Source organism: Amborella trichopoda, chromosome 9, assembly GCF_054954075.1.
Source record: "Amborella trichopoda isolate Santa Cruz 75 chromosome 9, AtrichopodaSantaCruz75HAP2 v2.0, whole genome shotgun sequence".
Classification (NCBI taxonomy): Eukaryota; Viridiplantae; Streptophyta; class Magnoliopsida; order Amborellales; family Amborellaceae; genus Amborella; species Amborella trichopoda.
This window is the reverse complement of record NC_142344.1, coordinates 19239605-19263602: the sequence shown is the minus strand read 5'-3', so window position 1 is coordinate 19263602 and position 23998 is coordinate 19239605. Positions and strand designations below refer to the sequence as shown.

General features: G+C 35.1%; 1 protein-coding gene across 2 annotated transcripts; it reads right to left on the bottom strand.

Moving 5' to 3' along the window:
• Nucleotides 1-5480: 5480 nt before the first annotated feature.
• On the bottom strand, nucleotides 5481-8118 carry LOC18436356 (Heavy metal transport/detoxification superfamily protein). Of its 2 annotated transcripts, none has more exons than XM_011625889.3 (5): nucleotides 7824-8118; nucleotides 7463-7649; nucleotides 7087-7262; nucleotides 6544-6634; nucleotides 5481-6055 (listed from the first exon to the last, which is right to left on the bottom strand). In XM_011625889.3, the coding sequence occupies exons 1-5, from the start codon at nucleotides 7839-7841 to the stop codon at nucleotides 5568-5570; spliced, it is 960 nt and encodes a 319-aa protein (XP_011624191.1). In that variant the 5' UTR covers nucleotides 7842-8118; the 3' UTR covers nucleotides 5481-5567. The 2 variants fall into 2 exon arrangements, with proteins under 2 accessions (XP_011624191.1, XP_088702838.1); XM_088846712.1 differs by having other exon boundaries at nucleotides 8052-8118.
• Nucleotides 8119-23998: the final 15880 nt, after the last annotated feature.

Sequence of the window (23998 nt, the reverse complement as noted above, 5' to 3'; positions counted from 1 at the left end):
CATTGGGATTGGATTGGAGCATGTTTCTCAAATATGTAGGGAAATCAAAAGAGGTATTGGCTGTATTTGGGCTTGGTTGATATATAGGTGTTTTCTGGGGTATTTTTTTAGGAGTGTCGGTTGTGGGATCCATGTTAAATATGTCTCACCATTTGACTGAGATGGTTTTGCCCAGTCTAGGAATATAAGTATGGTCAGCCGTATTATTGACAGAGATAATATATTCCCATTTCATGATCTATGGGATTTGGTATAATGCCATGAAGTAAAGGTGAGTGTCAATAGTATTATCAATATTGTTGTATTGCACAAATTGTTCCTGCACTGTTTTGAAAGCAGGAGGTAAAATTGAAGTTGTTGATCCCCATACTAAAAACCAGTTTTTAAACCATGTGGGGAATCTTTCAAAAACAGGTAACCGGAACTGGATGTACCAGCTGTGAGTATTGTTTGGATTTTGGTAGTAAAAGAATTTATGCCAGGCTTCAATATATTCGGCATATTTGTAATATTTGTATGAGAAATCTGGGTTGTGTAATTTCTTGCCTTGAGCGGGATTGTTACCCCACCCATCATAAGAAAGCAGTTTCTTTATTTGGATTTTTGAGTAAGCAATTACTCGAGTGTTCTGCTGGTAATAATATGGACAACAGAGATGGACCCTGTTTCCATAAGAATAGCCTTATAATATTCTCGGTTTTTAACCCCATTGGTCGGGTTTAGATGGTTGATCAAATATAAAGGAGCAAGTTTAATAGGGTCTGTATTGATATGATGTTCATCAATAGTGATGTCTATCAAATAGGCTCGTTCAATATATGAGGACTTAGGCATAGTAGGTCTTGAAGTGGATTTTGATTGGGCTGGAGTATATATAGGATTTGAGGTATTATCCTCAGGGTAGGTTATCTGATGTATAGGAGATATTTGAAGGTGAAAGGGTTGCCAAAGGCGGAAAGTCACCTTCGAATGGTATTATATTCATTGGGCGTTTATCGTTGCGAGAATTGCCACGAGAACCCATGGAATGAGGTGAAGGTGAAAGTGTAATATTATTATTTCTATTAGCTTCGAAAAGCTGTAGTGCCAAGGACAGTGGTGATTCTTCGTCGTTGGCGTCAGTGTTGCCCCCCCTTCAATTTGAAAATCGAAGGCGGACAGGATAGCCTGCCAGCGAGCAAATATTTGTTTGGAAACAAAATTTTGAACATCTTTTTGCAGAATGTCCTTGGCTGCTTTGCAGTCAGTTCGTATAAGAAATTGCTGATTGAGAATATCACTTTGGAATTTGGTAACACAATGAACAATGGCTAATAATTCTTTTTTAACCATGGAATAGTTTTTCTGGGTTGGATTCCAGGCCTTAGAAGTATACCTGAGTAGTTGTTCTTGGGTATCAATACGTTGCTTGAGAAAATGCTGGGTTAGTAGTGTCTGCTAAAAAGATCACCTTATTTAAAACCAATATTAGGTTTTTAGGACACATGATAAATCATGGCACTATTATTCCGATAGACAGATCTATACAATTTGCTGATAAATTCCCTGATCAAATACTTGACAAAAAAGAACTTCAAAGATTCTTAGGATGTTTAAATTATGTTAGTGATTTTTTATCCTAATTTGGCTATCGATGCTAAACCTTTACATGATAGACTCAAAAATAATCCTCCACCATGAACAACGGTTGTATCATAGTATAATGCAACAATCTTCAAAAACTATGTTAAGACCATTTGTTTGATCCAAATTTTAAAATATGCACTCTTTTCATTCGAATGAACAATTAAAAAAAAGAAAAATTTGAAAACGCAACCTCGAAAGTATTTTTTTAGCCCAATTAACATAGGCCGTCCATTTTGATAAGATGCTTAGATGTAGGCCTTAATAAGGATTTAGTCTTTTCCTAATTTTTTAGATGGCTTTATTATCATTAGATGAACAATGTTAAAGAAGAAAAAAATGATTTTGAGTTTGTAAAGACTAAGATCTTGAAATTCACCAAATGAATGGTCGATATCATTGTTGGAAGGAGACTCATTTTTACCATATCTAGGGTTCAAATCAAACTTTTTCTTTTTTGATATTGATTATTGAGACGAAGAGAGTGTATGTTCAAAATTTTGGGTCATACAAATACCACAAACATGGTTTTCTAGAAGTGTGATTGCATTATACTATGATACAACCGTTGCATTAGATCATTGCCCATATATATATATATATATATATATATATATATATATATATATATATATATATAATGTTGAGATTAGCCCACTAGCTCATATTTTAATTTTAATTTTTTTTTTTACCAATCCAAATAATTTGAAAGCTTAAACGTGTATTCGTCTCATCAAGACGCACCTAATAAAAATATTTTAAGGGGTATTTTGGTCAATTTATTTCTTACAAATTATTATTTTTTGATATTTTTATTAGATTCTTCTATTTTTTAAGAATATACGCCTAAAATTTCAAATTATTTAGATTCATAAAAAAACAATTAAAATTCAAATACAAAATGATATCGTGATCGTCAAATCGTCCCATATTATTGGACTTATATAAACATATGAATCTGGGCCGTTAGGCTCATCTAAATACATATGTTCATATGAGTTAATGGACTAATCTCGAACCTTTTTCTGCATGAGCGATGATAAGCTGCAACAATCCAAAAGAAGTTGGCTTATGCCTAATTTCTTGATAGCCGTTAATGGACATATGTTGAGGGTCTCTATATTATTTTTCATGACTTGCTGAATCTCAAAGCTAGTCACGAAGACAGTAATATGCAAGGGTTAAGTACCCTGGTAGAACATCATCCTCGAATTATGAATGCAAGTGCCGTTAACTTGCTAATCATGCCATTCACCTATTTTACGCTTTTTCGTAGGGACGTGTGCCCTACCGAGTTTTCTTTGGAAGCTTAAAAGCTTAAGTCTAAAAGCCCAAATGTAAATTTCTTTAGGCAAGCAACAAGGAGACTGCCTCAAAAAAAAAAAATACAAAAGAAAAAGTCATTAGAATTGTTTTTCTCATCAGCTGAAGTCAAACTCAGAAAGCCTATATATTCTCTCCAAGTTTATAATGACTTTTAACCTTTTTCGTATTTTTTTTTAATAATCCAAATGGCAATATTTATCCCATTTTTTACTTAATGACCTTTGTCATCCCAACCTTATAAAAGCTTCCACATATCTCTCTTCATCACCCTTGAATCCCTTCTTCCTTCCCTCCCTCCCTCTCTCAACCTCTCTTCAATGTTCGTCCCTCTCTCATCTTGTCAACATCGCAAGTAAGTTAAAAATAACATTTTAAATTTTATTTGGATGATGCAGTCATTAGAAAAAATGATAAATATTGTAATTTGAAAAATGAAAAAGATGAGGGTGTTGAACATTTTTTCTCTTAATTTGGAGGGGTTTTATTATATAGAGATATTTGCTCCATCCCCCTCATTATTTTAAACATAAATATAAAGAAAAAAATTAAAATTATAAAAATAATGTCTCTATTTTTTAGATTTTCAAGTGTTTATAGATTTGCTTGATTTATATTTTTTTAAAATTTAAAATTTTATAATTAAAATTAAATATAAATTTTTAAGAGATTATTGAAATCAGAAGTATACCTTTGACGAAATGTATATGTGCACTTTACTTCTATAGTACAAGGTGGGCCTCACCCTTGAGATCATAAGCAGATTGCGGTGAAATATGTAGTTTTAGCCCTAGGGGGCGGCTGCCTGTCACTTGGAGAAAATGCATTTTTAGACCGAGAACGGCCCATCACCCCACCCCACGCCACGCCATGGAATCTCTGACGAAGACACGTGTAGAATTAATTGGTGAACGCCACGTCGGCGCCAGCAGTGAAGGAGAATCGGACGGTCTGGGTGGGGCGGTGTGACGGATAGTGCGACAAAAGGCGGACGGCAGATAGGCTGCCACACCATCCACTTTTTATGTCTGGTAAAGCCACGCTTTTTCCTAGTCAGGCGCAGGTCCACCACGTGAAGGCCACGCCATCCAAAGTGTGGATGTGGAGATGCCCTGCATCCACTCAGGGCCCCATCTTACGTCCTCACTCCGCAATTCTTAATCTCATTCAAACCCTAATGAGACCTCCAATATGTGAAACCGAATCACAAATGGAGGAATGACACCTGGTTTTAAAAGTGATAAAGTTTTTGGCATAAAAAAATATCTAAGTATTTAGTATTTGATAAGCACGACAGCTTATCTTGTTTAGGGTGTGGTTTATATAACAAGGCAATCTTAAACAAAGGTGCACCTCCAAATTTTGTTTTAAAATGTAATTTTGGTGTCAAAATTTTATTGAATAATCTAAAAATTTATTTTGATTTCTATTTATAAAATTCTAACTTTAAACATGGTCGAAATCAAGTAGATCTATAAATATATAAAAATCTTGAAAATAAAGGGTCTAGATAATGTATTGCTTGCGATATACTATATTTTTGAGACTCAACATTTTTTATAAATTTATTTCTATACATCTTCATGTCCAAAAAATTAATTAAAGGATTTTCTAGCATCAAAACGGCCATTTCTCATGAATTTTTTTTGTGCATCTTAATTTTACAGTTTACTATTGCAACCTTATGTAAACCTTTTTCTTCTCTAAACTACTCTCTCCCAAGATTCGAGGGACAAACTGCGTACTCTCATTTAAGGAAGGTTCGTTTATTGTTGGAAAGTAAGGGTTTTAGAAAATAAATTAATTTGGGTGAGGTTTGTATAAAGCATCAACCTTAAATAATTAAAGTAAGGTGTACCTCGAAATTATGAAACTGTAAGCCCTGCAATTGTATGGAAATCTAAAGCTCTAAATTGGTACAATAGAATTAATTTATAAATAATTAAAATTTTAAAAAATGAATGATATAGTGCATTCCAAGATGCATTATTATTAGAACCCAGTTTCTATGCGGTCAAGCCCGCATAAATAGAAATGCGGGCTTATTAATAAATCTAGTTTTGAGATTGATTTTTGGACTTAATTTTCAAAGACACGTAATCTCTAACATGGAGATCATGAATATGAAAAAATAAGTAAATTTAAAAAATTAGAAATAATAATTATAGTAAAAAAACATTTGGATGACTAGTTTCTATTGTTTTTAGATGGAACACCTACTTGCAATCATCTTTAAGATAGATGCTTTACTCTTTTTGGACCGCGTATACTGTTATGTGGTCCAGCCGGCATAAAACAATTTTCTTTATTATTATAACTTCAAATCTCTTTTTCTTTGTATCTGAAGGTCGCGATGATCAATATGAGGCTTTTATCTTTAATATTGAAACAACCTCTTTTTTTTGTTTATGGATTTTAAAGGTATGTCTTACTTCAATAGCACGAGGCTGACACATTATATAAACTTTTTTTATTTGATTTACCGCGGTAACTTACATAAACAAATAAATCAACATCACGATCCGAGGCAAACATTTTAAACTATTATCATCGTATTAATATGGCACTACAACTTGCATGGTACAGGCATCCATGATACTTAACTTTATTATATAATGGGTTTACGTAATACAACAAGCATTAGGGTTTTCGTCACTGAAAATCTGTGGGGCTGGCACGTGCTCCATAACGTAAAGTGGGGGCCACACCACCATCTTCTTAGCCCCATCTTCATTATTATTATTATTATTATTATTTCCCTCTGCTTCGTTCTTTTCCCCTTCTTCGGCCTTCTTTTCATCGCCATTTTTCTCATTACTATTCTCATTTTTATCGCTCTCTTTTTCTTTATTATCACCATTTTCTGGTTTTCCAACCTCCTTTTTTTCCCCATTTTCTTCCTTTTTCTCTTCTTGGTCTGATGGCTGTGGCGGTGGTGGTGGTGCTGCCGGTGTTTCTTCTTTCTTTTCTTCTTCTTTTGGGGGTTGAGGGACAATGCTTGCTAGTTTTTTCGTGCGTCTATAAACGTACTCCACGAGCCTTTCGGCGTTCATGGTGCCGATCACTGTCACTTTACCACTCTCTAGGTCGGTCTCAACTGTCTGTACCCCTGCACAGAGAAGACCTAAGTTTTAGCACAACGCTAAACACACTCTCTCTTTGATTCTAATCTGGCCTTTTTGGGAAAAGCAGGGCCTGTTAGAGAAGTTTGGCCAATTTCATGGGGTTGTAGACTTGTAGTGGCAAAGCACCTTTTTTTTGCTTTTTTGGATAATGAAGTGGAGAAGACGAGCTCTACCCGTTTTTCAAATAGATTAGGAGTTAGCTTTTTGAAGATATTAGTGTAGCGATGGGAATGGAAACCACAACGTAATGACGTTGTGACTAGAGGGTCAGGGGATACCACTACGACCCTAACCCCTTCCCAAGCTATGCTTCTTTTGTAAAAAACAAAGAATAAGTTAGTCATTTACGCAAAAATATCATGGAATTCCAATTAAATAGCATTGAATTTCAATTAAGTATGGAATAAAAAAAGTAAGGAAAATAAGTTAGCTGAAATACCTATATCTATGTTTTCATTAAATTATGAATTACCTCTCATCTTGAGTATCTTCTTCTTCAGTTGCTGAGAGCATGCTTCGCAGTGCATGTTCACATTTAACTCCACAGTCGTCATCCTACTCACCTGTATTATATCCAAAACAGTAAAATATATATTAGTGACGGATAACGATTATATTAAGCAAAAAGATTTCATAGTCCTGTGGGAGTAAACTTTCCATTTACTCCCTCGGATAGAATCCATTGTAGGAGTAATTTTAGTAACTCTGGTTTTGGGAATGTAACCTGTTCAATCTAGAGACTAAGTTCAGTTAACATAATCTTCAAAATTGCACGGCTGAGATAGGGCTAGAAAACACAGAATTCAAATTTTTTTTTTTTAAAATAATCATCTAGTAACTATTTGGTGATGTGCAAAGCTTCAAATACATAAGAAAAAAGTCCCGAGCAGGTTTTCTAACCATGGGAGTACATGTCTAGCATGCTTCTGTAGGAACATAGTATAATTCTCATGAATTGCTTACTACTAACAAAAGAAAGTACACATTTCTCTTTCTGCTATTATGGAAAGCAAACCTTTGAGGTGATGACTTCAGGTGCTGAGTTATTTTCCTCAGGTTTGGGGAGTGGAGACAAAAGTCTCACTCTTCTCTTTGTCTTCCTCTGAATTCTCAAACAAAGTGCCTGAGGGTCCACTATACCCTTCACTCTCACTTGATTCTCATTCATGTCTAGCTCCACCTCTTCTACCCCTGCTCACACCAACTTAGACTTCAATACAGAGAGAGAGAGAGAGAGAGAGAGAGAGAGAGAGAGAGAGAGAGAGAGAGAGAGAGAGAGAGAGAGAGAGAGAGAGAGAGAGAGAGAGAGAGAGAGAGAGAGAGAGAGAGAGAGAGAGAGAGAGAGAGAGAGAGAGAGAGAGAGAGAGAGAGAGAGAGAGAGAGAGAGAGACCTCTGAAGTTCCTAATGGATCTCTCTACTTTCTTGGCACAGCCAACGCAATGCAAATCTACCCACAAGATGGTAGGAACTTGTACATTGATCTCCTCTTTCTTCTCTTCTTTCTTCTCCTCTGTCTTCTCTTCTTTCTTCTCCTCTACTGGTTTAGCCTCTGGCTGAGCCTCGACCTTAGCCTCTTCCTGCAAACAAAAGCAGCTTAGAAACATAACATTCAAAGAAAAAACTAAAATAAAATAGCCTATAAATTTCTTAAACCAAGTGATCTACCTCTAAGAAAAACAAAATCATCTCACAAGAATTAAAGATCAATAGAAAGACTCAATAACAAAGCCCAAAAAAAATAAAACTGTAACCTGTTTGGACTCCCCCATGTCTAACAAATGGGCAAAGAGATAATAGAACAGGGAAAGGGAGACCACAGAGGACTCTTGAAGGGAAGAAGAGAGAGCAAAATGAAGAGGGAAGGAGTATATGAAGAAGTTGTGTGAGTTATATAGGCAAATCTAAGGAATATGAGGTTAGAGCTCTAATCAGTTTAGGCACATGCACCACCACTAGCTCTATGAGAACCTTCTTCTTACTTAATTCACACTTTGTATCTTTCTTTCTTGTGCTTTTCCTTTCCTTCATAGGAGAGGAAGCGGGGAGAATTGTTGCGGGGGACATGGGCATATTTATAGGGCAAAAAATGAAGGTTGTAGACTTCTATTTTATTGTCACTAGCTCTGCTACTTTTGTTCGTAGGATTCGGTTTGTAAAAAGATAAGTTCTAGAGAGATAGAGAGGGAGGATGAGTGAGAGAGAGAGAGAGAGAGAGCGAGAGAGAGAGGAAGGATATGATGAATCAATGTTCGGTTAATCCTGCTTAACCGAGTAACTCGAGCCCGAGTATCTGAGTTCGGTTTGGAGGTCAACCTACCGGATCTTAATTTTTTTTTTCAAAAAACATATAGAAAATTCAAAATAATAAGAAATTTATTTGTAATATGTATTTTTATATTTTCTATCATTTTGGTGTAGATTCATGTATTTTGTACATGAATACTTATTTTTATAATTTGTTTTGAATCATTTCAAAAATACCCCGGTTAGAAGTTGATATTTTTTTACTTTTTTAGCCCTATATAGAATTTTTTTTTTAATTTTAGATTGATTTACGTACAGATCCTACTTTTTTTTTCTAAGCTATGAAATGCTAGTGGAAATTACAAAAAAGGTTGGTGAACCCCTTTTTTATTTTTTCAAAATTACCCTTATGTCCTTGGACTGAATTTTAATTATATTTTTTTGTAGTTTTTCATTAGTAGCGCATTAGCCTAAAGCTTGGAACACAACCCTACTAAAGAAAAAAGAAAAAAAATATTAAAATCCAGACCGAGGATTCCATCCCAAGATCGAAGGGAAATTTTGAAAAAAATAAAAAATAGATGGATCGACCTTCTTTGTAATTTCTACCTATAAAAAAAAATTGCGTATTTAAAGAAAAAATTTAAGGTCCGTATGTAAGTCATTCTTAGTTTTACCTTAAACAAATATTTATATATTTTTTGGAAATTTTAATTATTTTTATTTTTTAAACACTTTTTGTCCTGACCAAGACCTATCTAACTCAGGCCGAGTTATTATGCCCGGCCAGGGGCGTGTTCTCGGGGTGAGTCATGGCTTCTTACACTGGGACGAATTGTAAAGCGGAGAAAATGGATGAATTTTGGGCTAAGAGAGAGAGAGGGAGAGCAACCGGCGGGAAAGTGCATGTATTTTGGGGTTTGCAACAAAAAGGGACGGGATCACATGGTGCAAAAAAGAGGTGATGCTTTGTATAGGGGACATGAGGCCGCCTTTTGTCTTTCGTCCTTATCCAAAAGGCTTCATTTGGAGAGAGAATAAGCGTATGGGGAACCATTCGATTGGGACAGGTTGCTTTCGGCATCCAGTTTCAATGGTTTTGTACGGTTAAAGCCCGTTTTTAGGGTTTAAAGTCATGGGTTAATTAATATTACGAATTTTAAGCAATTGATAAAAGAAGATTAAGCACTTTAGCCTCAAGCCACCAACTCGGCTCCAATCTCAAGCCACTTTAATGTTGTTGTTGTTGTGGCACTAAGGGACACTAAGTCGGCGAAGTTGTCTTAAACAGTCTCTCATCTTGGTTTGTGCTGCTTAAAAAGTAAGTAAACTTTGTTAATTGTTAATAAGAAAAGCCTCACATGCACCATTGGAATATAGTGCATGATTTGGGGCACCTATCTCCATATCTGGATGAATGACATCATCATCATTGTTCAAGTTTTTTTTTAATTTATTTAAGGTCGGCTATATAAATCTTGATCTATCATTTGCATGATAGATGATAGGGATTATTTGTTAGTAATACCACCTGAATTAAAGGCGTTTCATGCTATTATCAATATTTAAAACTTCTCTGATCTCAAAGTTTTAGATATAAGTAACTCTCCTAATAAGCTTGTTTTGCCCAAGGGAACAAGTATATAGCTATGTCGAGGTGAGTTATTCGGCTGAGACCTGTAAACTCTGCTAAGCCCAACACATGGCCAAAAGGCTCAAAAAAACTTTTAAAAAAATTAAGAAAAAATTGAAAAAAGCATATATTAGAAGGAAATCAAACCTAAAACACCTTTAAAAAGATAAAATAAAGTTAAAAAAAGTAGAAAAACATGGATTTAAAAAAAAAGGTAATTTATAATTTGAGATATTTTAAAAAATAAAAAAATGGATGTAACAAAAAATACTCACCAATCTTGGCCAAATATATCTAATTCATGTATGAAAAATTACTATAGCATATCAAAACTTTTATAATTTTTTTTTCTTTTGAATTTTATAAATGCCCTGAACTGTACACACAACTCGGTGTACTCAGCCTCGCCACTCGGCCAAGTCAGGTACACAACCATGTAGCATGCATTCATGCAATATGCTCTCCTAACATTCTCTCTCGTTTCCCCAGTCTCCAATATATTGGCTGGGGTGGCAAATATATCTAGTAAAATGGTACATGCTTTATAAACCATGTGTATGTTAGGCTTTCTCTTCTTTTCTCTTCCCTATACTACTCTTCCCTATACTAAATGATGGAAAAGAAATTGCCAACAAAGAAAAGACGATGAGAAGAGATTTAAAATATTTCAAATAAAAGAAATAGTGTTGATGATAACAGTAGTAGTGTTGTGTGGGGGAAAGTGCTGTCCCTCATCCAAGGGACATCCAATGCATTTTGATGTATTTGGTGAGGAGATGGCTTCATGCTTGTTTAGTTATGAAAGTGCTTCTTATGCGATGAAAAGCCCTCTCCAGAAATATACGATATAGAGAATCTCAGTCTTCTATGGAAAGGAGTAATAAATTATTAGGGATTGTACATAGTAATATTTCACAAGTGAATTGGAATGTTCACGAGGGATTGTACATAGTAATAAATTATTGGTAATGGCTGGCAGGCCCTATTTTGACATCATAAGTGGATTGGAATGTTCACTCTTAAAATTGCTTTCCCTAACCTTTTCCATGTGGTTGCTGAACCAGATTTGTTTGTTGGAGATGTAGTAGAAAGAAGAGGGGATAGGTTGTTTTGGAATATCAATCTCAGATACAGGAGGCTGAGTAATGTTATTTTCTCCCAATAGTGTGCCTTGATGGAATTGTTGAAAAAAGTTTATATCTCACATGATTTTGTAGACGAGATGGTATGAGAGATTGAGAGTGATGCTATTTTCTCAGTAAAATCCAGTTACAATTTGTTGTTCCATGATCGCTATAGGTGGTCCTTTCCTGAGATTGTCCATATTTGGAAATGATCTATTCCCCATAAAGTTCAGCTTTTTATCTTGCTTGCAGCACAACACAAAAATTTGACTATTGATAACCTTATGAAGCGAGGTAAGATTTTGACTAATGTCTATTTACTTTGCAAATAAGATGGGGAATCTGTTACACACGTGTTGACGCATTGCCCTTTCTCCTCCTAAATCTGGCCCTGGTTGTTTAATTTGGTTGGGGTTTCTATGGTTATGCCGTAAAATGTATCTGAAATGCTCACACAATTCTCAATGCCCTTTCTTCTTAAGACAGGGAGAATTGTCTGGAAGATTGCAGTAAGTATGATGTTGTGGGAAATTTGGAAAGAAAGGAATAGAAGGACTTTTAAAGGTGTAGTCTTACCCTTCCAAAAGGTCATTCTATTAATTCAGCAGACTATTTGGTATTCTCTTTCTATGACCAAGAAGGAATGGGGAATTACTAAACTGGATGTCATGTCCAACCTCTCCAATCTTTTTACACTTGGAGTGAGAAAAGCTAGATCTAAAACTTTATGGTGTGCTCCTCCCTTTGGATACCTTAAGATTAATTTTGATGGTAGCCCAATGGGTAATCCAGGTCCGGCATGTATTGGGGGAATTATTAGAGATTGTTTTGGGAACAATATTCTTTCCTATACAGGACCTATTGGTGTGTCAACTTAGAATCTTGCAGAGATGAGCGATTTACTCAGGGGATTGCTTATTTTTTAACACCGCAACTTGGGGAACATTTGTATTGTTGAAGGGAATTATTTGAACTTCATAAATGGTGTAGGAAAGAGCAATCTGTTCCCTGGGAACTTCGGTCTCTGTGGCTATGAATTTTGGATGTCTCGACTTCCGTATCTATTTCTTTCTCCCATGTATTTCGAGAGGCTAATGAGGTTGCTGATTCTTTGGCTACAGGGGGCGTTGGTCTTGATTCTATTATTGTTTCTTCTGATGTAATTTCTTTTTAGCATTTCAATAAAGTCTTGAACATTGGTAAAAAAAAAAAAAAAAGTTATTTACTACATTTATATCGATAAGAGGTGATTTTTCAGGTCGAGGGAGAGAACCATCCTTGAAATCCAATTTATTTTTGGCATTCAAAACCATATACATAGCACACGACCAGTTGTAATAGTGGTCGCCAGTAAGAACTTTGGAGACAAGAGTAGTCCCAAGACTATTCGAATGGTGAATGTAATATGGGGAAAATGAATAAGCATCCGCAGAGATTCCAGAAAGAATATTGGAAAACCTTGTTTCAGAAGATGGGGGTAGTGGGGATTCATCATGGCAGTTGAAGAGGAAGGAGAGCAAAGAAAGAACGTGAAGAAGAGGTGCTCGAAACTTGATCTCGGTGGGTGGGGTATGAGTGGAGGTGGGGTCCAGTTGGGAGAGAAGATTGTGGTGGCAGGTGCAGGGAATGTTTTGAGAAGGAAAAGATTGTTGTGGGTCCGAAATGGGTGATGGTGGGCAATGGTCGGGGACAAGTAAAGGTAAGACACGGTTGGGGTTTGTAGCATGGTATTAGATGTTGGCATATGGGAAAATATACTCATGAAAAATGATATCGTTACTGGTGTATGTTTGACGGGTGACAATAGAAAAAATTTGATGGCCCTTTTGAGCAAAGGGATAACCGATAAAAATACCTGGTTTCACATGATAATCAAATTTTGTCTCGGTGATGAATATTATATGCAAAACACAAGCAACAGAAAATACGAAGATCGTTATAGTTGGGTTTGGTATGGAATAAAATTTCATAAGGGGACCGATTATGCAACAGAGGGGAAGGAATGCGATTGATGAGGACATATTCTCCTCAAAATTCAAGGGTAAGATTTGCCTGAAGCCGTAAAGATCGTGCAACTTTAAGTAAGTCATAGTGTTTACGTTCCACTACACCATTTTGTTGTGGTGTAGCAACACAACTGTGTTGGTGTATAATTTATTGATTTTGGATAAATGATTGCATATCTTTGGAGAAAAATTCACTCGCATTATTAGAACAAGCAATTTGAACTTAGGAGTGGAAATGGTTTTTAACGAGAGCAATAAACATTTTCAAATAAAAATTTACTTGAGATTTGTGTTGCATGAGATATGTCCAAGTAGCGTGTGAATAATCATCGACTATAGTAAGAAAAAATTTAGCCTCACAAAGAGAAGGAGCATAATATCCTTCCCAAATGTCTACACGAATCAAACAGAATGGAGCACTAGAAGTAATGCTACTTTAAATAAAATATAATCTAGTTTGTTTTGCTAGGGGACATACATTACACAATTTATTATTAGAAACTGAAATATAAGGAAAGCTAGAAGTAAGATGATGAAGGTGAGAAGAGGAACTATGCCCTAAATGCCAATGCTGTAAATCGATGGTTGGGGAAGTAGTGGTGTAGGCCACAGGCATGAGTGGTCATTGGAGGAGGTATAATCCACCTTGTTCTTTACCCAATTCAATCGTCGTCTTCAAGGACAAGTCCTGCAAGATACATGAGTCAGGGAAAAAAGTTATGGAACAATCGAGATTATTTGTGAGTTGACTCACAGATAAAAGATTTTGCTTAAATGAAGGAATACAAAGAGCATCATATAAGGCCAAAGAAGGGGACATATGTAATGAGCCAACATGAGAAATGTTGGTGTGCTGTCCATTCAGCAAAATATCAGCTTTAGATGAAGCAAGAGGGGTAGACTGTGATAGTAATAAAGGATAATCAATCATGTGGTCAGTAGCACCACTATCGATAATCCAATCAAGAGAAGAGACATTAAAGGAATAATGGTGCTTACCAGAAAGATTGGTTGCAGAATTGGAGCTACATGTGGTAATAAGGGAGAGAAGTCTATGGAATTATTTAGGCGTGAAAGGAATGGACTGAGTGGAGGAGGCATCATGGTCAAAAATGGGTGTGTTGGCTAGTAGGCCCGCATTGGAAGGTGCTTGAGCAGTTGCAGCTAGCGAGAAAGTCTGACGTTGTGGCTGAAAAGGAGGACGTTGCTGTTGCTGTTGACATCCACCGCATTGATGCTGCCTGTTGTTACCTTTACATTTTGGAAAACCGTGGAGTAACCAGTAGTTTTGGACAAGGTGATTATCGCACCCATAGTAAGTGCAACCTCCTCCTTGTTGTTGCTGTTGTGTTGAAGAAGGTTGAAGGGCAGGACTGCTCTTGCGAGTAGCAGTCATGGCAAAGCTCTCAACCAATGTTTTTGGATGAACATGCAGATTTTGCTACCTTTCCTCCTGCAACAGTAGATTATAAGCTTTGTTTACTGGCGGCAAAGGATCCATGAGAAGGATTTGTCTACGAACTGAGTTGTATGAGTCGTTGAGACCCATGAGAAATTTCATCAACCGCTGTTGGTGCTCAAAAGAAGTCGTAGATTTGGAGGCACCACAGGAACATGTGGAATAACAGAGATAGAAGAAAGCTCATCCCAGTAGGATTTGAGCTTACTAAAGTATGTGAGAATTGAAGAATTGTCTTGCTGCAGAGTGGCAATGCAGAGAGTCAATTAAAAAATTCTCGTTACTTGGCTTTGAGAGAATCGTTCTCACAGTTCAACCCAAACATCATGTGTTGAAACACCATTGTTGATACTATAAAAAATGTCTCCAGAGACAACATTAAGTAACCAATACGTGACCATATCATTGGCCTTATCCCATTGGTTGAACATAGAATAATCCGTAGCAGGTCGAGGGAGAGAACTATTTATGAAACCCAATTTGTTTTTGGCATTCAAAGCCATATGCATAGCACGCAACTAGTTGTAATAATTATCGCCAGTAAGAACTTTGGAGACAATAAGAGTTCTAGAACTATCCGAATGGTAAATGTAATATAGGGAAGATGAATAAGAATCTGTAGATATTCCAGAAAGAACATTAGAATGCCTTGCCTCAGAAAATGGGGGTGGTGGGGATTCATGAGAAAAACCCAATGGGAGAGTGGGTTCTGTCATAGCCGTTGAAGAGAAAGAAGAACAGAGAAAGAACATGAAGAAGAGGTGCTCTAAACCCGATCTCGTGTTACCATGATAAGAGGCGATTTTCGAATGTGTTTATTGCATATATCAATAAAAGGAAAAATACAAAAATATATACAGAGAAGTTACACGATTTTCTCCATAAATTTGAGAGGTAAATCTGGAGAGATAAAATTCCTAGCAATAGACCGGACTGGACTTTTGAATAAGTCTAATATATATATTTGTGATTTAATTAGTATACTCACGAGGAAGAAAAAATTATTCACTAAATTTATAGATATTTTCTCTTGTGGCACTTACATATATTTACTAAGATAAAAAGATGAATATTTAAACAAAATCAAGGTTATTAAAGCCAAAGCTGAAAATCAACTAAGAAGAAGATTAAAATCCTAAGAAGTTATAAGGGTGGAAAATATTTATTAAATGAATTGACTTAATTTTTGTGAAAAATAAAATAATACACCAAGTGACTACTCCTTATACCTCTTAACAAAATAGCTTAGCCGAGAGAAAGAAATAAAAATCAATAGAAATGGTTAATGAAATCTAATTTACCTTCAAATATATAAAGTGATTGATGCAGATCAAAATCTGGTAGCTACAAAATTTTAATTTTATTTTTATTAATTTCATTTTTAGAGATTGGGTAGAATTTTTTATTTTTATTTATTAGGTTAATTATTAAAAAATGGATTTTTAGGTTTAGTTTTATAAGTTTAATTTTTTTCTATGAGTCTGTTTTTTTGTTGAATGATTTTTTAGTAAGTATTAGCTAGTCCGTCCTTTTACTAAGCAAAAGATAGAGTTGAGGTTCACGCGAGTATTTGATAGGTTTGCATATGATATGATCTTCTATTAATAAGTACAAGATAGAGTTGTAGTTATAGAATATTTAGATAGAGTTGGAGATTATTAAGAGGCGTTGGTTTTATAAGGTTTGCATCCTAACTAATGGCATATCTTTTAAGATCAACATGAACAGAAGTTTGGATTTTTTTTTAGGAATTAGAAGGCAATAAAAGGCATACATCCCATGGTAATTATGGAGATTTCAATTTTGATTAATAAAGAAAGTGTTTTTTTAGAAAAAGAGTGGCCCTTTGTGGGTGTGTTTTTTTTCTCTTGTGATTATGGGCCTGTTGTGGAATACTCGTATCCGCGTGTTTTGTTATTTCTTCTAGTGATTTCTTATACAATTTTTATTTCTTCTCTTAAACGTAATTATTTCTGTTGGGTGTTGTCTACCAGTAATTTTATACTGCTTCAGGTGGTATCAGAGCATCGTCCATTCTTGTGGATAGTAGTGTTTATCGATAGGCATCATGGCTTGTGGACAAGGTCTATGACCGGGTATCGAGACTCAACCCATCTGACGAAACCTCTGAGCTCTCTGAGTGATAGAGAGCAAAAGTTTGACAGGACAAGTAGAGGAGCTGACCCTGCGCTTGGCGCAAAAACTAGCCTTGACACATTATGTTGACGGTAGTGAGTCGAAAGCTATTTTCGAGAACCCGTTCCATGCCAATGCTCGGTATCGAGAGCCTCATGGTCGGAAGAGTGATCTATTTCCTTATGGTTGGGAGATTGATCTACCTAAGTTTGATGGAGAACCAGTTGAAGATGAAGAACAAGTAGGTTCAGATCTTCAATCGGAATCAACACTGTTTGATGTCACAGGAAGGTCCTGTTTTTTATGAAGAACAAGATGAAATGAAAGAAGCTGGCGTTGAGGCAACAAATATATCCAATTTTCTCATTAATGGAAAGATGGAGAATATGGATGTTAACTTGATCACAGACGAGATCGAGCCTTTGGACATGCATGACAAAGAAATAGAAGCATACGTGATGTACCCTAAGGTCCAGTTTGAGCAATTTCATCAAGATTATGTGGTTGAAAAATCGATATACAACCCATTCCTCAAGGGTTTAACAATTTTACTGCACCATCATTATATCTTGCATAATGTAGTAACACACAGGTCACATGATCGGTTTTTTGATATTCATATTGAAGAAAGCCGCAGAGCTACTACAAATTTGATCTTAGAACATTTTCAAACTCGAGGTCGAGTTTTTACCAACCAGGAGAGAATGTTGCAGATCAAAATCTGGTGGCTACAAAATTTTAATTTTATTTTTCAAGAACGGGTAGACTTTTTATTTTTATTTATTAGGGTTAATTATTAAAAAATAATTTTAGGTTTAGTTTGATAAGTCTAATTTTTTCTTTGAGTCTGTTTTTTTGTTGAATGGTTTTTAAGTAAGTATTTGTGAATCCTTCCTTTTATTAAGCATAAGATAGACTTGAGGTTCACGTTAGTATTAGATAGGTTTGTATGTGATACAAACTTTTATAAGTAAGTATAAGATAGAGTTGTAGTTGTAGAATAGGGCAAGCTTTCTATGCTTCCCCTATAGTATAGAAGTTCTATCCTTATCCAATCCTTCATTTTGAATGAAGGGCTAAGATTGCCCCAATCACAATGTCATATATCTACACTATTTTATTTTTAATTTTTTTCTATAAAATATTTTGACACCAAATTTTGGACGTCTATTCCTCTATTAAACTCGCACTAGCAAAAAATAAAAAAAATATATTTTCAATGAAATAAATGACCAAAATACCCCTGAAAGATTCAAGGGGTATTTTGGCCATTATTTTTTATCAAAAAAGTATTGTAAATATTTTTTATAGGTGCGCCCCAATGAGAAGATGGCATGTACTAAATTTCATATTCAGAAAAATGACATTAAAAAACTAAAAATAAAATACTTCAAGATGTCGGATCTAAGATCAAACGGTAAGTGGCTATCTTGATCAAAATTGGACCGCTGGATGTTAGAAGGAGGATAGAACTTCTATGCTGTAAGAAAAATATAGAAACCTTTCCCTATAGAATAATAGATAGAGTTGGAAATTATTTGGAGGCGTTGGTTTTATAAGGTTTGCATCCTAAATAAGGGCATATCTTTTAAGATCAATGGGAATAGAAGTTTGGATTTTATTTAGGAATTAGAAGACATTAAAAGGGATATGTCTCATTGTAATTGAGGAGATTTGATTTTTGATTAATAAAAAAAAAATTTCTTGGAGAGAGAGACACCCTTTGTGGGTGTGTTATTCTTTACTTGTACTTATAGGCCCATTGTGGAATACTCGTATCCGCGTGTTTTGTTCTTTATTCTAGTGATTTTCTTCATAATTTTTGTCTCTTTTGAAAACGGTTATTTTTGCTGGGTGTTGTTCGCCGATAATTTTATACTGCATCAGTGATACTTTATTTTCAGCATGTTTTTATAATTAGAAGAGTTTCATATAGGAAAACAAAAAACCTCCATATGGATTGTGATTTAATAAGAAACCATCTTTTAATTTTCTCAAAGTGTACGGATGCCTAGCCTATATAAGATTTCGTGATTAAAAAAGAAACAAGCTAGTACTCAAACCTGTAGATCTGTATTTGTGGGCTATGTGCAAAATAGTAAGTATACAAACTCCTAGAACGAAGTTCAAACACTTAATTGAATCTAGCTGATACTAAGTTTTTTGAGAACTTAACCCATAAAGGCGAATGTGAAAGAAAATTATTCTACCAATGGATGATGAATAAGACAAAGAACATAATATTTAAATGAACCTCTAGAGACGATAAATACGAGGTTGTAAAACCAAGATGCAAAAGGGCAAGAAAAGAGCCCATGAATAGTTTTGGCCCTGATTTTTACGTTCATCTAATAGAAGCTAACAAAGAAATGGCATTAGATGTAATACCTATATCCTTAAATATTGATGAAGACAGTTTCTCACCAGTATTTTGGAGAGAAGATATCAATAGTGAGATGAAGTCCATTTATTGCTAACAAAACCCAGAAATTGGTGGATCTACCACCTGATTCTAAACTATAGGTTGTATATAGATATTTAAAAGCAAACGTATTGTTGATGGATCCATTATAAGGATAAGTCTAGATTAGTAGCTACATGATTTAGACAAAAGTAACACATATATTAGTTTGATTCATATTCTGTAATTACGAGAATATCAACTATATGATATCTAATAGTGATATCATTGATTAACCATCTAGTTATACATAAATGGATATAAAAACTGTATTCCTAAATAGTGGATTTGAAAAAATATATATAGAATAACTTGAAGGTTTTGTGATTTAAGGACAAGAAAAGATACTTTGTAAATTAGTTAAATCTCCCTTTGAACTTAACATGCTCCTAAACAATGACATATGAAATTCGAGTGTGTTGATTTCAAAAGGTTTTAAGAGAAATGAGCAAATAAATGTGTTCATTATATATGAATTAATTCTATGTTTGTCATCATATATTTGTCTATCGATGATATGTTAGTGTTTTACTCTAACATCAAAACAGTGGAGGAAGCAAAGGCTTTCCATGCATCTAACTTTGATCGGAATGAACGACTTCAGTGAGTGCAGACAAAACCCTTAGCCTTTTAGGATCCATCTATCCCATTTGAGAAACTCTAAATTCGGTCTTCAACCTTTTAGGTTAGAAACCCATAACCCTATTTTAACCAAAGCCAAGGTTTGGTCAGTTCTGAAGAGGAAAAGGAGGATGCAGGACGTAAACTCAGCTGCGGTCCTATTACGGGCGAAGCTCTAAAGCCTCGGGTGTCCTGGGCAAACTGGCCCAATCAGGTAAGTCTCATTCTTTGCATTTTCAGTTATTTTAGTTCTTAGTTAAATCAGTTTAATAGAATTTCTTTAAGTATTTTGTGCAAAGATCAATTGTCAGCTCTGCCAATAATATAAAGGAAGATCTATTCACATTTGAATAGATCAGTCCCTAGATCAGAATTCGATTGATCCTACTTCTCTATCATTTATAAATAACAAGTTTGTAGTATAAGATCCTGGAGATCTTCACTTGAAGATCGGTTTGATTTTGCACTGTAAATACTCACTATATTGAAAAGATGCAATAGTGACTTTCAATCAGCCTCTCCATCAATAAAGATCATACAAAATTGAAGAAAAATGAAGGGGTATGTATCCCTCAAATAGAATATGCTATTGGTAACTTGATGCATGCAATGAGCAAAAAAAAGCTTGACATTTTATATGAAGCAGGGAAACTTAGTAGATATACAAGTTGCCCTAGTAGAGAGTATTATGGAGTAATCTCCTCAGTACTCTGTTATGCGTGGAAGCTTTAAACCCGATGGGTTGATTTTTGGCAAATAAAGTCCGAGAAAAAAAATCATGAAACACATACCACAAGAATACAAAGATTTACGTAGTTTACCTCAAGAGGGCTACATTTACGGGTATGGCAAACTGAAATCCACTATACCAATTAAAGTTACATCAAAGATTTTGGAATATATAGTTACCTCTCTAAACCTCGACAAAACCCAGACGAGCAAACTTTTTTACACCTGCTCTCTCAAATGGCACCACTGCCGACCTCTTATCTCTATTCTATAACTAGACTACTGTTTAGGAAGAGACCATAACTAAACCACTATCTAGGAAGAGAACTTTGACAGAAAATGAGACTTTATCTCACTAAAAAAGAGAACCACCCAAAATCTTCATGGGAACCACTTCTCCACAAGAAACCAACATCTCACGCTGCATGAGTTTTCATGAGGAATTTCACTCTGCACGAGTCATCAGAGTCAACAAGAGGCATCATCGTAAAGTTTCTCTATATAGGAAGCTATCTTCTCTCTAAGATGATACCTTGCATCTCATGCACAGGAGGTCGTGTCCCCTCTCTCTTTAGAGGAGCCACTATTCCTATATGGTGATCCAAATAGGGCACACAAATTCTCTGCACTTTCATCCCATATATATAAGATTTAGAGTCCACTTTAAATAGGAAACTTCCTACATATCTTACATCTATCTCAAAACCAAAAGATATATCCAAGAGTCCTAATCTTTTTGGATTTCTATTTCTTTTAGGAAACTTATCAATATCAATATTAATCAATTCCACATAATATGAGATTTTCTTATGTGGGTCATTTTGGATAGCACCAAACCCATCATACTCTCTAGACAATTTAGATATTTAAAAGGAACTATCGAATTTGACATGTATTATGTCGGTTATCACTGGGTGTTGTAGTTATATAGCGATGCGAATTGGAATACAATAATCCAATATTCGCTATTAACATTTAGATGGATATTCACATCGGCTAGTGGAGCAGTATCATAGGTCAACGAAATGAACATGTTATTTGCACTCAATAATAAAGTCAACATTTATAGCTTTAGATTGTGAAGAACCAAAAGTGACTAACGGGTTTATTATAATTGTACGTTATTTACCCGAGTCCAATCAAACTCGGCCCAGTTACTTTGATCGGGCCAGGGTCGAGTTTAAAAACATTGATATATTTGTAGTTTATAATTGTGCTTTGCCATTAACCATCTTTTCAAAGAAAATAGTGTGCATATAAAGAAAATGGCTTCGGTTTTGTTGTTTGGAAAAATCCACAAAATGACTTCATATAAAGATTAAAAGAGATGGCTTAGACAGATAAAAGAAGTAGAAGAAAAAGAAATGGCTTGGAAATTGGGCTCGGCTCGATTGGATGCTAAAGCTGGTTGGTGAGTAGTAGTTGAATTCCATGTAAGTGGGTATTTTCTTAGATAGGGAAATGAATAAAAGTTGGAAGAAAGGGACAAGTATCATTCCTCCAAAAGAAGTCCGGATTCAGTCGGTGAGCACTACGTGTCACTTACTCAATCCCAATGCAACAACAAGAAAAGCCAAGAAAGGTCAAAAAACAAATGTATATTGAAAGGGAAATGAGTCATTTTTCTTGCACCTTTTTCATTTTAGATTTTGAAAGAGGTTCACCAAACCCAAAGTGAGGCAAAAAGTAAAGTAGTAGTAGTCCTTCAAATACCGATCTTGTTCATGTCTCCAATGTCTCAAAGTTTCATCTCTCTCTCTCTCTCATTTATAAGAATAACATTTGAAGAACTCAAAACTTAGAATATGTTATTAAGATATCGAAATCATTAGGTAGAGCGAGTTGTTACCTAAGATTCTCTTGTCTTGGCAAGTTATTATGGGAAGGGCGGTTAGGAGTTGGAGACTTCCCAATACGTAAAAAACCCTGTTTTTAAACATATTTTTTCTCGCTACGAACCCGCATTATTAAGGGAAGGGCGATAACTTTTTAATATTCTTTACGATTGTTGATTCGGACTGATCTAGACCGATGAGTAATCTGTGGGTAGAGGATCCACCCCACCTATCTAGGTTTTGAAACACTTGAGACATATATTTCATTCTTCTTTGTATTTTTGTGTTTGTTTTGATCTAAGGAAATGCGCCATCACTGTAGCACAAAAGCGTACTGTGGAAATAAAGAGCTTTTATAACAAGGTGCTAATGTTTACTCAAAAACAGAAGAGAAGGTTACGTAGAACTTTTGTTTTATTTTTTGAAATTTAAAAATAATGTTTCATTTTATATTCAAGGCCTACATTTTGAGAGGATTTGATGTATGTTAGCTTTTTCTTTTCTTTTCTATGCATTGGATTAGGTTCAAAATTCCGGGAGCATATTTCTCACCACCATACACATATGGAGCAAGACAAAAAATAAATATGTTATCAAAATATGAATATTGTAAAGGGTATTTTAGTTACTTTGTGATTGAATTATTTTTTCATATTTTTACTGGTACATGAAGTATGAGGCCCTCAAATTTAAAAAACCGTATTCTATCGGAACTAGTTCCTGCCACAATCCGATTCATAGAAAATATAATAATAAAAAAAAAAGTACCGTGATATTTAGGTTTTTAAGCACAATCCGATTCATAGAAAAGAGACCGTGTGTCAGTCACTTTTTAAAAAATGAGGAAAAGCTGAAAAAAGAAGGTTCAAATTGTGTTCATTTAAGTCGATTTAAGACAAGTTGTTGGCATTGATAAGGAGCTTTTTTATACTTTCCTTTTATCTTTGGATTGGGTCAGTTTCTTTTGGGAAATTTGAATAAAGACTTTAAAGGGACTTCCTAACCTTATATAATGTCACCCCAATTCAAAAAGTGTGGAAAAATACAAACTGAAACCTAATTTATGTAGTAAGGGGGAATAGTTGGAAGTTTCAAGAACTAAAATTTATTTAAAGGGAACTTAACACCATAATTTGCAAGACCATATGAAATATTTTTAATATTTCATGTAATAATGCCTCCTTGAATGAAAAGAGAGCTCATTCTCGAAGGTTTATGAGCTCTTCTTTGAAGGGAATAATATAGAAAATCTATTATTACACCATGCCCATCTAATTTGAAAAGTGTGAACATGTTTAGGTCGTGCATGTATGTTTAGACTCCTTATGGTTTCTTTTGTGCTTCTATTTCCTATCAAAAATATGTTTAGTTTATTGTATACAATGTTAGGTGGTAAAAGAAACGATTTGCATGAACAAGGTCATGTGCTCGACCCCTGAAGCTTGTTCCCCAAAGCAAAACCCAGCTGACCTACCTCATTCTTTTCTTTTTATTTTTTGATTTTTTTTATGAATTTCTCATTCTTTTTCCTTTTTATTATATTGGGGTTCATTCTTTTCATATTTTATGGTTAAAGGAATCTCGCAAGGTTCACAATCTCCATAATGATGCAAAGAACCCAGGGCTGGCAACTGGATGGCCCTACGCTGGGCTAGTCCAGGTTCAAGCTGGGCCTACC

What these genes read in the sequence shown, in the direction of transcription:
- LOC18436356 (XM_011625889.3), bottom strand. An exon ending in CTGAAGTCATCACCTCAAAG is followed by an intron (nt 6,635 to 7,086) that starts GTTTGCTTTCCA and finishes GATATAATACAG; the next exon opens with GTGAGTAGGATGACGACTGT. An exon ending in GAAGATACTCAAGATGAGAG is followed by an intron (nt 6,056 to 6,543) that starts GTAATTCATAAT and finishes TTCTCTGTGCAG; the next exon opens with GGGTACAGACAGTTGAGACC.